The following is a 17,085-nucleotide window of genomic DNA, read 5'->3' as shown; positions in this document are numbered from 1 at the left end:
AGAAATGCAAAAAAACAAAAACTAATAAAAATGACAAAAACACAACAAAAAGACATCAAACGTAAAATATAAAAATAAAAGATAATACTAAATATAAGTAAATACTATAATAATATATAAATAATACTAATCCCTCTTAATATGTAGAGGCAACTGTAACCCATTTGTAGACTGACAGGACGTCACTGACTGTAACTCTGTGAACCTATCAAAAACATTGATCAGTTTGTTTGAATATCTAAAACCATCTAGAGTAGACACAGTAACACCTCCTTTATCAGTGTAAGTTTGGGGAGGGAATATCTGTTTGTCGACCAATGGAAGTCGGGCAGTATTTAGGTAAACTAATAATAGCTGTTCAGTTGATGCTAGTAGTGCATTTATATATTTCACCTCAATGGTCTTTACATATTCCAACACTAGGTGGCAGCATTGAGGTGGTCTGGGCTGTAAACGCCAGGTTTTGTCGTCAGTTTCACCTTGGCAAAGAAGGAGGTGTCCAGTTCATCTGGGAAATCCACAGTGTCCTCATCTAGGAAACTGGCAGCAGCAAAACTGCGCCTCTGCATTCGCCGAACGGTCCCTTCCCGCAGAGAGCGCCCCTAAAACCAGAGTCATCTTCATCAACAGCATCATGTTTACGACTACTATATTCATGTACGAACACAAGGGTACATGAGATCTTGATATGCATATTATACATCACAAACAATGGGTGAGATCTAATGCCCTTTCCAATGCAGCTGTGCTGTGTTTCTGAGGCCAAGCAGGAGATTACCTCAACCTGCTCCAGAATATTCTATCAGACCAACAGCTGAACATTCCAGTGGAATTATCATAGCCATCTGTTAGCGTTGTTCCCAGGCCTTTAGCCTGGTCATCTGGGCTCAGGCACTAAATGGAACTGGGCCAAATCCCAGGCCAACAAGTCAAGCCAGAGATAAACTTTTACATAACAGATTATCGGGGGGAGGGTAATATTCGTTTATTACAATCTTTACAAGGACGTCAAAGTGAGCCTCTGAAGTAATCTATGATAATCACTACGGCTGGGTTTATGGGACGGCCCTTGCCTTGTTCCAACTGCATTCACGTCACTTTTACATTTGGGGCACTCAAGCTCAAAGGAGATTTCCGAATTTTAAGGAATGATTATTGACTCAAATCAAAGGGTGATTTGATTTTTTTCTAGCAATTGTCAGAAATGAGTCTGCCGCTTTATCCTGTTGTTTGTTCCTGTCTGGGAACTTGTTTTGTTCATGTCCGGAGGATGATAATAAAACCAGAGAATGACTTCACAGGAAATCTGGGGAATGAAATCACTTTTTGGGGCCATTCAGTTCTATGCAACTAAAATAGACCATCTACAATGGTATAAATCAGTGGTTCTCAATATTTTTGACTTGAAGGCCCTCCATTGCCTAATATAATAATCGAAGATATTCTCCTCTGGTATTTCTACTGGAATTATGCTATTGTTCCTTGTTTTGAGACAGTTTTATTAAAGGAGAACTCCGGTCAATTTTAACATTGAGCAAAGAAAATCAAACATTGAGCAAAGAAAAAAAAAAGAAATTTCTGACAAGAAATATATAAAAAATGATGTTTATTCAGCCAGCGCACATACCTGTATTTACATCCTGTTTTCGGTCTAAGTCCACAGTAGTCGATTGTCGAGTTCACGCGCGTGATCATAGGTACTAAACCTATGCGCGTGAACTCGACAATCGATTACTGTGGACTTCGACCGAAAACAGGATGTAAATACAGGTATGTGCGCTGGCTGAATAAACATCATTTTTTATATATTTCTTTCACATCTACTGCAGTCAGATTCACCCGCGTTCACTCCGAAGGAATCACTCACATGACCTGTGCACTTGTAATGACACATCAAGGATGTTAAGAGGCTAAAAGCAGGTTTAAAACTTGCCCCATTGAAGTCAACAGGGTGCAAATTTTAAAACGAGGATAACACGTTGTAGGCAACACCGATTTTTGTCGTTGTTCTCTGTACTGACAGCCCTCCAAATGTACAAAAAAATGAGCTCAATGTTAAAATTGACCGGAGTTCTCCTTTAACAGAAACAGGTAGTGTTTATATTTAAAAACAATTTACCACAATTATTTTAGTGATTCCAGATGATTAATAAAATAAGAACAAATAGATAATGAGAAGAAAAAAAATCATTAGATTTATAGTAAATTATTTTTAATAATTATTGAAGAAAGAAATTCTTATATATATATATATATATATATATATGTATATGTATATATCTCATTTTTTTTCTATACTGTATATATATATATATATATATTCATTTTCAATACTTTAAAATAATAATTTGAAGTCAAAATTTTAATTAATTAAATCAATTCTAAGGAAGTTTACTGAGGGCCCCTGGTTAGAATCACTGTTATAAATCATATGCAGTGCTAATGTAACTTGCTTAACATTGTAGTCTCTCTATCTGGTCTTACCTTCACCAGAGCAGCAGCTGCTCTGAAGCCCATCTTGGCGACAGACTCGCGCTTCCGTCTGCGGGGAGGTCGGTTGAAGCCAGAGCGGGAGCTGGTGAAGGAGCACAGGGAAGCTGCGCAGGGGGTGATGGGGGTCTGAGGTATACTGAGGCCGTCCACTTCCTCTACGTTACGGAATGCTCGACCCCGAGCCAGCGGGTCTACGATCTGCAGAGACCGACAACAACAAACCTAAACAGTGAGTCATGATCACGCTGTGTGACTGTATCACAAACCATCAGCTTTTAAAAGTGTGCATCAGCTATAGTAAATGATAATGGTAAATTGTTTATGGAAGTCCCATGTTTATAGAAACAGTGGTTTCCCTAGAACAGTTTAAGCAATTTGGATTGTACCGTTAAAGGGATCTGTATGCATGTACTGTATGCGTCCAGCTTACCCTCTGCATGCCGTGCTGTGCGGGCGGTACGTATAGAGGAGGAGGGGTCTCGGTACTGGTCATGGACAGATTGTCTTGGCTGGGCAGGTCCATTTCGCGTATCACCTGAGGCTTCAGTTTGCCGTAGCGCTGGGTGCAGTGGCGGAGGCTCTTCCGCTGCCATTTCTGGGTGGCATCCACATCATTGCTGACCCCAAACCAGTCTGCTGTGCCTCTGCAGTCACATCATTATTTTTTATAGTAATAATACAGCAGTTTTACCACACCAAGCGTACAAACTAATAGGCCCTCAAGAGAGAATGGAAAAAAATAATAAAATCCACTTGGGCAATCTGAGCGAAGAGCCAAAACAACAAACTAACTAACCGAGACAAACAAAACATCCATGGTCGATTCCGACTGAGTGCATTAACTCTTTCTGAGTGAATGATTTGTAAGCATTCATAAATATCTAATATTGATGGATTTGTTTTTCTGCTGCTACCTGCCTGTCAACATATGTATTTCCATACCTTCGCGCAGACATCACACATCATCAGCGTGTTTTATAAGGCTTTGCAGAGTTGAAGACATATAGTCACAGAGCACCACAAACAAACAGCAGCCGCCTTTTACAGTTCCTCCTAAACCAAAACAACAAGCTTATGCCGCGTTCACACCATGTTGTAACCGTAATTGCAAGATGGCAACGGAGTGATGTTCTATACCCGGGGCTCTGTTCACGTCCTCAGACTCGGATTTATGCGTTTCTCTGCCAACACTATCAACGGCAAAATGAATCTGAAGCAGTCAGGTGGTATAAGAAAGAGCTCTGTAAATTGTTTATGTTAATTATTTTTGTAACGTTATGTGCTTTGAGACATGAGGTAATTTAACACCGTCTCTGGTCTCATGACGCTTTGCAGACTCAGCTCTGGCTGTGTGCGTTGATGTGATTTGAAGGAGACGGAGACGCACTGAAGGGAGGGTGGGATTTGTATTTGTATTTGTATTTATTTTGATCTCCATTAGCTGTAACAAGTACAGCTATTCTTCCTGGAGTCAAACCAACATGCTTCTCTTCAGACAGTTTTACACCAGTTTTTCACAACACCACACACCTAAACAATGTTTAAAAAACACTGGCATGTCTAAACACCGCAAACCCCCCCACCCACCCACACACTCATGCACTCACACACACACATACACACAGTATATACAATACATATACATAGGACCTGGTTTCTACAATTATTTCAGCAGTAAAAGAGAGATTACTTGACTATAATTAATTAGTACTATCATATCATAGCTCTTACAATAGCAAAAAGTCATCATTAGACTTAAACATTAGACAGTAAACATCATTGTAACTGACTGCAACCTTAAGTTTATAGTCAACTAACACGAAAGATGCTTTTTCAAAAGGACTTTAAATTGGTATTTGGTATTGGTATTGGGATCATACGCTTTCAATGCTAGATTGCTATAACTCTGAAATTTCCTACCCTACCTTTAAGACACAATAAATTCACTTGTGATGTGTTAAATAATATGATTTGTTTTCAGATAATAAACCTTGCATTAAGTTGATTTTTCTCTCACTACATTTATTTATGCTTAAGACCAACTTTTCACCAATGGTTTAAGAAATAATAATCTATTAATATCTTATCTTTTGCTTCTCAAGTAAATGTGTCTTATTTTAAGCCTGTCTAGATACTTTACTGGCAAACAAGACCAAAACACATTAGTGTGTACCCCTGTGAAACACAACCTAGGACAGAGCCTGTTTTAAGTGTTTGAAGTGTGTGCAAATGCTGGTAGTAAAGTTAGGACATCAGCAGTGTTTAGAGTAAAGGCCACATAGTAATAACAGAGTCGGCTGTGCATCATTACAAGGAAGGCCAGCTGAGGGGGGAGGCCTTTTAAGGCAGCAGAGGGGGAGTCACTGCCGTATTGTCCCCCTCTTTTTGGAGGAATGATTTGAGAAAGAACATTTCAAATCAGCCATGAAATATAAGAAAATAACTTGATAAACTGTTCTGCTATCCACTGAAAAACTGAACAAACTAATCTACTGTAAACACTCAACATGGTGATGAAATAAATAATTGGGCTCATCCATTACACACAAAAATATGTTAAGTTTTCAACTAAAAATAAACATTCCTAAACAAGATTTTACAAGATAGATTGAATTTACTTCAGATGCAAAATGAAATGTAATTGCACATTATTTTTAATAAGGAAGGCAATCTTTATTCCATTAAAACTAGCAAACTACGTGGGAAACTTAAACCTATGAACATTTTCAAATATACCTACAGCTGTTGGCCAATCAGAACCAAGTATTCCAGAGAGCTGTGTGATTAAAACCAAACACATGGAGATGATCTATAAACCAAACCAGACCATAATAAACCAAACTAACAACCATAATAAAGAAGACCTGCTTTGATACTAAAAAACACTCTTCAAAAACAAGGTTAAATTAAATACAATTTTCAATTAAAAAAAGTTGGCTGGTAGTTTGTAAATTCCGAAAATATCCCAAAGCACAAATATTTAATACAAAAATCCACAATTAGAAGTTCCTCGATCATAAAGACACGGTGCAACATAAAAAACACTCCATTGACCTACCTGTCTAACTCATCCCAGGAGGCAAGGAAGGTCATGTATGAGGTAGAGGAATAGAAGCCTTCACACTGAGTGAAATATTGGCTTTTCATTCCTTCTACCCTCTACATCACATGAAGTCATAGAAGCAAATAAGACATTTCCTTGATGCCAGAGCTCAAGCAGAAAATCTGCTTCAATCCAAAGGATCAAGACTCGCTTAAACACTTAAACAGATCCTTAATGTGTCTGAGACCAAACAGCAGTGATTCACATGTATCCCGGCAGCAACTCCACTTTACTCTTGCCGCCTACTCAGATAGTGTTTGAGGAGTGTGTGTAAACATCCAGTAAAATACCAGCTCATCTGACTAAAAGAGAGAGACAGAGAGAAGAGAGAGAGAGTATAGGGGACGTGTCGAAACATGAGGGAAGTGTGAGAACTGGGACTAGACTCAGTTTGCACAATTCAATCAAGACCATACACTCACACATACAATTACACATGCCTCAAGCAATAATACAATGTCCCACAGAGCAGGCAATAATCCTGAATAACACAAAATCCTCATCTACAAGGGTAAAGATAACACATTTCCAAGACAGATGAGTCCATCCTTCAAATACCCCGGTGGAGGGAAAGAAATGATCATTCACCACCCATCTTAATTTGACATGCAATTCCCAACATGCACTATAGGCACTGTGCACATTAGTGGACTTTAAACGTTATGAGTTTGGACAGTCAATCAGTTAACTTGTGGATAGTTTTGTCAGTGGCAGAGGATTTGAATGGGGATATGATATGGTTATAGAGAAAGTTTTCAGACAAGTTGAGGACCCCGAAATATATTATGATCCCATTAATAAACTATAAAGGCAGCTATATATCTTCATATAAAGACCCACTTTGTTATAAAATTAAGCTAAGATATGTTTCCTGAATTAAATATTTTTTCATGTATAACGTTTTTGTATTAAATAATTTATTAAATAAATAATATATTGTCTTTCCATTAAATAAAATACATCAAAGAAACCTGAAAGTTCCACAGGCTCCACAAAAATATTAAACAGCAAAACTTTTTTCAAATCAGCTTATTAGAATGATTTCTGAAGGATCATGTGACACTGAAGACTGGAGTAATGATGCTGAAAATAACGATTTTTCATCAGAAATGCGTTACATTTGAAAAATATATATTTAAATAGAAAACAGTTATGTTTAACAACTGTCATAGTATTTTTATTTCTTACTGGTAGAAACTAGGGCTGTATGGTGTCAATACAATAAAATAACAATGATTAATGAATCAGTAATAATATAGACATGACACATCCACAACTTCAAGCCTACACTCCAGAAACCCGTGCAAAACAAGGTTTAAATTAATAAAGCATGAGTCACAATCAGCGGCAGAGTTGAAAATAGCCGAAAGAGGCCCACATAAGCAATTTTTACAGCATTGTGAATAACACTTTCTGCCGTGACATGTTCTTCTCCCACAGCTCAGATATTCCTTTGATGGTAGACACATGGTGGACTCAAGAGTCAATACACTATCAGTTGATTATCTTAGAACACAGCCAAACCCAAAGACACAGATGTGAAGGCTTTGATGCACTCCTGTTTTTGTGTAGAGGAAGAAAGGAACTCTTTTTCAAGTTAGTGTAGGAGTCTGACGTGTGTGTGTGTGTGTGTGTGTGTGTGTGTGTTCTGACATTCTTTCAGAGCCAAATGAAGTATTATGTATGATCAGGGAGCGGCAAATAGCTGTCAGAGGGGCTATGCTATTTTATATGATTCATCTTAAACTTAGTGTGGGCGAACTGGATTTAAAAAGTCTTGAATGTTTCAAAATACTGATGAAAACCAGATTATTTGGTTTTGGTTTTTTTATGAAAGAGTGTTAAAAGACAACAAAAATGCCTCCAACCACATAATTAATTCGAAAAAACGACACATTCTGAAATTACACACTGAAACTACTACACCCAAAAAACTTTAAAATGTAACTGACTGTAAATAAATTTCGACTTCAGAGGGTCTATATTGGTTCCACGGTACCTGAGGACGATTTGCGGCAGTGACTGACGTCTGGGGGGTTCCAGACGTGATAAACACTGGCCTTTAACCAGGACGGTGCTCATCTGCTCAAAGTGCACCCTCTTCCCTGTGGGACTGGAGGGGATGAAGTGAGGAGGATCAGGAAAGGCGGACGAGAAAACAGGGGAAGAGAGAAGATAGAAAAGCAACCAGTTAGGTTACAGAAGACAAGCAGAGATGGGGAAAAATTGATGCATTTAAAAAGTTGACAGGATCATATTAATTGCAGTAGAAAAGCAGAAAGGAGGTTAATAAAGAGGACAGACTCTATGTCATTCAAAATTTGAGCACAAGAACAGATGCTGAAAAAGATGCACACATGCAGTCAAAACGAACATTAGTTTGATTTACTGCTGTGTCTCCTCACAGTGGAGGACTTCATCCATACATAAAGAATTCATAAAACATCGCAAGCCATTAAGATAAACAGCACTTGTTACTGAGTCTAAGGAGCAGTCAGAGATTTAAAAAGAATACACATACATTTTTTTTATTTAGTACCTGTAATGCATATTGGCCTTTTAGCCAGGGTTTGAAATGGGGGGGGTCCCGGACCGTCCATAAGTCATTAGGGACCCCCATAAGAATTTATTTTTGGATTTGGGGGGGGGGTCCCCGACAAATATATTTTAACATTAAAAATGATTGTGAAAATTATAGGTCTTTAGTGACGTTTTATATTTATAACAGTAATTTATTTATTTCCTAGCGCGAGGCAGCAATCAGGGCAGCTATGACTTTTTTCTCAGAATTGCATGTTTATATCTCGCAATTCTGACTTTATAATACGCAATTGAGAGATATAAAGTCAGAATTGCATGATATCAAGTGAGATATAAACTATTCTGAGGTTAAAAAAAAAGTCTGTCTTTTTTTTCCTTAGAATTGGACTTTATATATCACAATTGTTAGTTTATATCTCACAATTCTGAGAAAAGATGTCAGAATTGCGAGATATAAAACTCGCAGTTATGTGTTATAAAGTCAGAATTGCGTGATATAGTCGCAATTGCGAGAAAAAAACTATTTATAAACTTTATTTATAAAGTTTCTGACTTTATATCTCGCAATTCTGAGAAATAAAGTGAGAATTGCGAGATGTAAACTCGCAATTGTGAGATAAAAAGTCGCAATTATCTTTTAAAATGTTTTATTCTGTGGCGAAACAAGCTTCAATAGCAGACCTAGCAGCTAGGCTAGTTATTCAAAGCTAGCATAACAACCTACTTGTCCAGTCAGTGATGACGAACGATAACCAGGACTTAATTCAAGTCTGTGAGTTGATTAAAGTGAATGTGATTTGAGCATGAATGAGTTTATACATGAGAGCTTGGTAAGCTATCTAGGAAGCTAATATTATTTTTCTCAATTTAGAATCCTGCATCAATCATGGAGAGAAAAAGAGGAAAAAGAACTTGTAACTTTGTTGCTCCAGAGTTAGAGGTTTACCTGTTAGATTATAGCCACTTCTCCAGACACCACTACAACACTGGGCCTAGCCCAAACCATGAAAAAACATCCCAAGACCATTATCCCACCTTCAACATGGGTCCATATAATTTTGCCTACGGTAGCGATCAAAATAGCGTAACTTGGTGCTTCAAATAACGATCATTAAATAACGTTTAAATTGTTATGCCTAAAAAAAAAAAAACACTGCTGATTAAAAAATTCATCCAGTAATGAAACAATCAAGTCATTGAATCATTCAATCAACCCATTTTTTTAAACAAATAATTCATTCAAATTAATTCAACATTTTTGCAGTAATTAATATTTTGTCGAATTTTTGTAGTAAATTACATGTTTGGTTTAGGTGGTTTTAGGTGTCCACGAGCACTACTCTTGGTAGTAATGTAACCAGAAATATGACAGAAAGTCTTTTAAATGTCAAAAATAACAGCAATAAAGACTAACAGCTTTCCCTTTACTAAAAAACACATCAATCATCAATAATTGTAACATTTATTCTCCTTATCCAGTCTAATGCAAAGCATGCTGGAAACTAGAAATCCACTGCCCTAGACATATCAAGATAATTTCATTTAAGTTACTAAATTCATTCATTCATAATATAAAAAAAAAGAGAAAAAAAAAAAGAAATATCAGTTTAAATTATACACAATATTAAGTTGATGAGTTAAGAACTCATCAAAATAATGTTTGCATCTAGAATTTTTATCTTGCATCCATGCATTTGTTTAAGTTGTGGCAACATGTCACCTAAATTGAATTTTAGATTGTATGTTATTAAAGGAGTAGTTCACTTTCAAATGAAAATTAGCCCATGATTTACTCACCCTCAAGCCATCCTAGGTGTATATGACTTTCTTCTTTCAGACGAATACAATCGGAGTTATCGATCTATAAATTACAGGAACGTCTGTCTGTCTGTCTGTCTGTGTGTGTGTGTGTGTGTGTGTGTGTCTGTTATTCGCATATCTCTTGAACCGTTAGTCCGATGGATTTGAAACTTGACAGGTGTCTTGCTACGGGCACGAGTAAGTGCAGTGCCAAGTTTGGTAAAAGAAGCACACATTGAAGATGTTTGAAAGATACCTAAAGTGCAACTTATGACATCGGAAGTAGCGTAGTGCGCCATGGCATAGTGTAAATATCAGCAGTACGTCGCATTACCCGCATAAGTTGCGCTTTACACTTAAGTCAAATCCGTATGGTTGTTTGGCTAGTTATTGTTTTGTTTGGCTAGTTATTTTACTTTATAAAGTTTTAAATATGAATATTTTTCTTATAGAAACTCATGGTTTTGCTTCAGAAGGCCTTTATTAAAGGTGAACTAAGTAACTTTTTTACCTTAACTGAACAGCTTCGGAGTCATTGGAATGGTTATAATACTTATTTTGGGTTAAATGGTGGTCGTTTCGCACCCACCTGGTGCCCGTGAGCGGAAAATTCGCACTTGCAACTTTTTGCTGACCGCCGCGTCAGGAAGTCTCGCGTGATATCAGGTCTCGCGATGTAAACAACTGCTTTACGGCCAAAATAAATCTGCTAAAATGCTGTCATTATTGCGCTCCCTCACGCTGTTCGAACCCGAATGAAGAAGACGTTTTAAAGAATATCCCATCTGCTTTGATGTCGTTGATCTACTAGCCTCTGCTGTCTGAGAATCGCCAACAAGTTTTTACAACAGTGTTGTCAAATATCTTTTCCGAAGCTGTGGGGGGAGCTCTAGAGAGAAACCTGCGAGAATACAGCGTAGAAATCCCGAAGCTACTGAGTGCTGCTTTAACCTCCTGGAGCCGTGTGGAGCACTTTTATGATGGATGGATACACTTTTTTTGAGCTTCGAACTGTTGGTTGCAATCCACTGCCATTATAAAGCTCGGAAGCGTCAGGGTGTTCATTAATATAACTCAGATTGTATTCGTCTGAAAGAAGAAAGTCATATACACCTAGGATGGCTTGAGGGTGAGTAAATCATGGGGTAATTTTCATTTTAAAGTGAACTACTCATTTTTAAGAGACTAGAATGCCTTTGTTGGAGAATTCCAGCTCTAGTGTTTTGGAACATGTAGCTGGTTTTTAACTGGTTTCAGACAGTCATTGATCCTAATAGACCATCTTGGACCAGCTGGCCATACCACTTTAAGGTGGTCAAACATGTTTTTGCAATTCAGTATCCAATTGACCAGCTTGGACTAGCTATAAACTCAGCTAAAAGCTCAAGATGGATTTTCCAGGAGGCCAAAAGGCTAATGAATCATTAAAGACAGTATATGTACTAAATGAAGAATATATTTTAGAAGAAGTTGTGCATCTTTTTCAGAAACATCTTTCCCCCATGGAACTGAAATAAGACAACGGTGGCCAAAAAACTTTTACTCCTAATCTCTACTTCAAACAGCAATACACAATGACACATAAAGTCAGCGTGCCAACCTGGCATTAAAACAAGTTTTGAGCAACTCCAATATGACACTGAAATAAACAAGGCTGTGAACACTGTTATCAGTTTTGCTACTGTGCCAGCCAGCATTATGCTAATGCAGATTTTATTATATGTGGATTTGCATGGGTGTATCTGTTTGTTTAGTGAATTTGACAAGATAAATGACACTTCAAATAACTTTTAACACCCCTGCATGCATATTAGCTAGGCACCATGAGCTTGTCAAGAAAATGACCCAACACAACACAGCATCACAAAAGACACAACTATGCAAAACAGTATGTGGTACACACCAAAGACAATTGTAAAGTACAAGAGAACAGTAAATAAAGTTAATATCTTAATTGTTACATTTCTTTTCCTATTGCCAAGACACTTAACTACAAGCAAGTAAGCCATTAAAAAGTAAATGCTATGCCTTTTGCAGCGCTAGGAAAACATTGGTTCTGTAAGTTTGGGACGGGACAATCAGTTTGTCCAACCAGTGGAAGCAGATTGAAAACTAATTTTTTTTTTTTTTTTACATTTAGTTCCATGAGTGAAATTCTACACTTCACCTTAGATTTACAGTAGGCTACTCTTCAAAGTTTGGGGTTGATAAGATTTTTTTTAATGTTTTTAAAATAAGTCTCTTATACTCACCAATTAAGGCTGCATATATTTAATCTAAAATACAATAAAAAACTAAAAAGATTACTCAAAAGAAGAGCGTTTATTTGAAATAGAAAGCTTTAAATTTGAAATATGTCTTTACTGTCATTTTTGATCAACTGAATGCATCCTTGCTGAATAAAAAAATATTTATTTATAAAAAATAAAAATAAAAATCGTACTGACCCCAAACTTTTGAACGGTAGTGTTTGTGGATGTGTAATTTTACCTCTTGATGGTCTGGGAGATGGAGGGTTTGCGTAGGACCGAGGGTCTGCGGCAGGCATTGGGGTCGACCGGTGGACATCTGAGCTGGATGTTTTCAGTGGGTACGCTGGCACTCCGCAGGTACAAGCTATTACGCATGACGGGCTGTAGGACAGGTGAATAGTAAAATATTTGAATTCTTTTTTATTTCAAGTGTTTCAAAGTAAAACAATATCTCTTTGATCTTGAGCAAAAGTCTAGCATCAAATACCCACCTGGAGAAAGTTATTCTGTTCCTCCATGGGGTTCGGGACAGTGGGGATGTGCAATTGGAGCCAGGGCGGTTTCTTCCTCTGCAGGCTGCTGTTCGTGCTCTCGTCCTCAGCTTCGGCCATGTCTGCCACCCCTCCCTTCGCCAGCCAGCTGTAGGATCAAACAGGGTCAGATAAACAGCTCAAACAAACACACATATATGCACAGATATGGGTGAACAATGCACACACACTCAGCCTTACATAAGACACATGCCAAAATAATCCGCATTTCCATCTGGTTGTTGAGACATGATGATGCACCACTGAGACTGCAGTCACATCAGAGTAAAACTACAGCTGCTTTTGTCCTCCTGGGACTCACAGTGTCAATGCTCAGCTGAGACATATTTTAATTGCACTTTTTTGACATTAAAATCATCTTATGAAATGGGCAGCTATGCATATACAGTATGAACACTAATACAGCAATTCATAGTAGCCTGTTACAATGCTTCAGTTAACTTAAAAATATCAAATGTGAGAAAGGTGTGTGCCCCGACTTCTCCACCAGAGGATGCAAATGTCCTATTTTTTTGCAGTTTAATTATTTGAAATTGTTTGTAGCTCTAGGGACCACTCTTAGAAAAAAAAAGGGTCCTTGACTCAATATAAAGAACCCTTTATGCCAAAAAAGGTTCTATATAAGGAGAAATGTCTTTAATACTTCCATGCTTGCTTTTCATTTTTTTTCTACTCAAAGTATGTTAATGAGCTGTTTACTCAAACTATTTAATTAAATTTAAAACTGAATTAAAACAAAATTAATAAATCCATAAAATGATCCCATGAACCTTTTCTTTCAAGAGTGTGCCATTGCCCATCATGTATATTTTTTCCCTTCAAAGCAGAGCAGTTTGTATTCCTAAAGGAATGTTTTAATTTAAACAAAAGAAAACTCCTGAAAGATGTGTGATGGGGTGGTCAGATAGGCTGGGCTGCTAACACAAACACTGCTCAATTTCAAATTGGGGTCACTAGAACAGTGGAGTAACATCACGGTCCTTCTCTATCAAGGCACTTAACTCAAGTGGGTCTGTCCCTGCTGTTAGTGCACTGCAGGGCAATACTGATGATGAAAAGCATTTCCCAGAGCTGCTAACTTTAAACAGCACAGGCAAACAAACAGAAAATGCATAACCAAAATGTTTCATATCAGCACAGCTCCAGAACTGTTGATAGTTTCAAGCTAGTCATACAACAGCACGTTATCAGAATTCCTCTGAAACCCTCCACCTCCCCCAGCTCCACCTGCATAAATCTGCTAGGGGATTTAAAGGTAGGGTAGGTAGGATTTTTCTAAAAAACTTTTTTTCAAATTTGTTTAAACTGTCTTTATATACCAATACATAATTAAAATGTAAGTGCTCTGAAAAAGAGAGTATAAAAATCGAGTGACTGTAGACCTTTTAATCTGCAATAAACACAGCTCATTATTTCCATCCGGGACGAAACAATTGATTGGTTTGGGCGACTGTCACTCTCTCTCGCAACCATGGCTACCACCCCTGTTGCTACAAGATCTGCCCATATGCGCGCATTCCTCTGCTTCGCCCTCGACCCCGGACCTGTCCTCGAACCGACGATGCGGTACTTGTCTCCGGAGTATAACGTTAGTCCTCATCAGAGTCAACAATGTTTTCATCATGGAAACTCTTACATGCAAAACACCGTATATGTTATGAATCTTACACGAAATTCACCTTCATCACAGTGTAACTGATGGTAATGGAAAAACGTGTATCAATGCAACCTGTTTTTAGCTTTGCCTTATAAATATAGCTCGTTACCTATAAATATAGCTCGTTACCGAATCAAACAAAATATATTTTAAACTTTACCAGTATCGATATGCTAGCTTGATAGTGAGTACTAAAAGCCATCTTTTATTTGTTTATATTTATAGTGATAAAGTTAGGTATTTTATTACATGTGATTCTGACATGATGTCACTGCATGCACTGCGCTCCTTCCTCTCCACTCGTCTCAGGTAAATAAATGCGTCTTCCAGCTGAGCCTGAGCGTTTGGCGTCGCGCGTTCATGTGTTTTGGGGGCGTGGCTTTGGAAGGAGCCCAGAAGGGAGGGGGTGGAGTGAATGGAAATAATTAGCTGTGTTTACAACAGTCGTGAGAGGTCTACAGACACTCGATTTTTATACTCTCTTTTTCAGAGTACTTACATTTCAATTATGTATTGGTATATAAAGACAGTTTAAACTAATGTGGAATGTTTTTTTTTAGAAAAATCCTACCTACCCTGCCTTTAAGTAGGTCTATGTCTATTTGTGTAGCAGCAGCATATCTTACATGCTCACTGCAGTGTGTCTGTGTATATTGGCAGTAGCAAGTCCATGCTTGCTCTCCAGCAGCAGCAGTGTAGCAGATCTAGTCCACCAAAACCAAATATTAACAGTGCCATATTCAATAACTAAATAGCTAATACAATAGCTAAAACAATTCCGAGACTTGTAATGATTGCAATATATATAGTAATATTAACAGCTTATAAAAAAAATAAGCCTAATATAATTTTTTATGTGTATTTTAATATTGTATTACACCAATGCAATGTAAATATAGATACAGTAAAGATAATTTGTTTTCTGATGGATTACCAGTGCCTCGGACTTCAAGATTTCATAAAAGCACTGAAAAACTGTTACTAAAATGTTTTTTTGTGTGTTAAAATGTTTTTAAAATGTTAATGTTTTTTATTCATTTAGTTTGCAATGTTTTGTGTGTGCTTGGTTGTAAGTGAAAATATAGCTTTTCAAAGCAACACATAACACACACAGGACAAATCAGAGCCTGTTTTTCTGTTCAGTTTTCAATGTTCTTTTCTATATAGACTCTGTAATATAATTATTGAACCTATTGGCTTTATTTGAAATGACTTGATCCTGAAGAATCAGCCCAAAGTGCTATTTGACACCTACTCTCAGTGACTATACAGACAGTTTAGATCATGAAGCATTGCAGAAACATGAATGAATAGCGCTTTTTTGCTTACGAAAACTAGGGCACTTACTTTTACTAAAAGTTCAACTTAATCCTTCAAATAACACCCTATGTGTTATTTGGGGAATCCCACCACTTCCTAGTGCAGACCACATTTTTATCCAAACAAACACATTAAAATACGGTTGTAGAAATTTCAGGTTTGGGCAAGAGAGTAGCACTGACCCTTATAAACCGACAAAATATATATATTTTTTATATTTATATCTTGAATTTCAGTATTTCCCTGAACTATTTCATGTCTTGACTTCATTGCAATGTGTATTGGAAAGCACAGGTTAGAGCAAAATGTGACAACTGGCAAACGATTAGCTAGGTCACAGATACAAGCCTTTATAAGCTCTTGATTCATACAATTTACTGTATCTTCTCTGCCTTTGACAAGAAATGATAGCCTTTCCTTTCCAATCATACTAAACTGCTGATAAAACCACAGAGATTGACTGAAAACCACTACAGAAACTGGACATTAGAGGAACCAAGAATTTCCCAGAAATCCACTTGAATCCAGTAACCTAATTGCTAGTTACCATATAAAGACTTTCAGCTCATAGCTGTTAGCAACAAGCAAACAGCAATAAAAACTATCATTCTGCTAGCACAAATCTGGCCTGATATACATCTCCCAGCAAACACTTCATAAAATATTAATCAGGTTATTCAGAAGGCACACAATCTGAACTCAAATGAACTGATGTAAAATATGGATTACTACAGTTATATTGACACTAAATGGGTTATTTTCCTTCCCTTAATGACTCCTACACACATCCGTTTCACATTCATTACAAGAAAATACAGCTGTTTATATGCTGTTTGTCCAAGAATATAAAACAAGTACGGTTTCTAAAGCAGTCTACTGTATATTCTCTGTTTTTAATTCATCACTGCTTGGTCAAACCGTTCAATGATAGTGCTAGAATTGTTTCTTATACAGAAGAAATGACATAAGGAGCCCACATGAGTAGGCTGTTGTGTTTGTAAAGTTTGTTATTACAGCAAAATACTGTGTATACGGAGGCTTTTAGAGCACTGAGGTGAATAAAAACATTTATAATCAAAAGCAAATCACATCAGGGGCCTCAATATTCTCTCATTATCTGAGGCACAAATGCACCCTCAATCCACCAAATGAGGTATTCTGTACTGGATTCACAAATGTGAATGTGGAATTAACATGACTATTACGACTAATTAAATGTATTATGACTAATAGACTTTTGCTTACTGGGAACAAATGAAACATCTGTGTAGAAATGAGAAACACTGTACGTCAGAACATCTTGCAAATGAAAACTGTTTTGTGTAAAGTGAAATCCTGTTTTAACAGTATTGTTGCCATGATTACATG

At 37.2% G+C, this 17,085-nt stretch overlaps 1 protein-coding gene across 2 annotated transcripts in view; it reads right to left on the bottom strand.

Annotated features, from left to right (window-relative positions):
* Positions 1 to 17,085, bottom strand: part of rhbdf1b (rhomboid 5 homolog 1b) — a 43,256-nt gene that overhangs the window by 11,217 nt on the left and 14,954 nt on the right. The window contains exons 2-7 of one of the 2 annotated variants that reach the window (XM_084433458.1): positions 12,681 to 12,828; positions 12,428 to 12,570; positions 7,596 to 7,709; positions 2,924 to 3,137; positions 2,485 to 2,691; positions 480 to 602 (exon numbers count right to left, since the gene is read on the bottom strand). In XM_084433458.1, coding sequence (XP_084289584.1) covers positions 480 to 602; positions 2,485 to 2,691; positions 2,924 to 3,137; positions 7,596 to 7,709; positions 12,428 to 12,570; positions 12,681 to 12,800 — 921 coding nt within the window. In that variant the 5' untranslated portion in view covers positions 12,801 to 12,828. The remainder of the gene's footprint in view (positions 1 to 479; positions 603 to 2,484; positions 2,692 to 2,923; positions 3,138 to 7,595; positions 7,710 to 12,427; positions 12,571 to 12,680; positions 12,829 to 17,085) is intronic. The other variant, XM_084433457.1, reaches the window with a different exon arrangement.

Source organism: Rutilus rutilus, assembly GCF_951802725.1.
Source record: "Rutilus rutilus genome assembly, chromosome: 16".
NCBI lineage: Eukaryota > Metazoa > Chordata > Actinopteri > Cypriniformes > Leuciscidae > Rutilus > Rutilus rutilus.
This window is presented reverse-complemented; position numbering and strand designations above follow the sequence as displayed.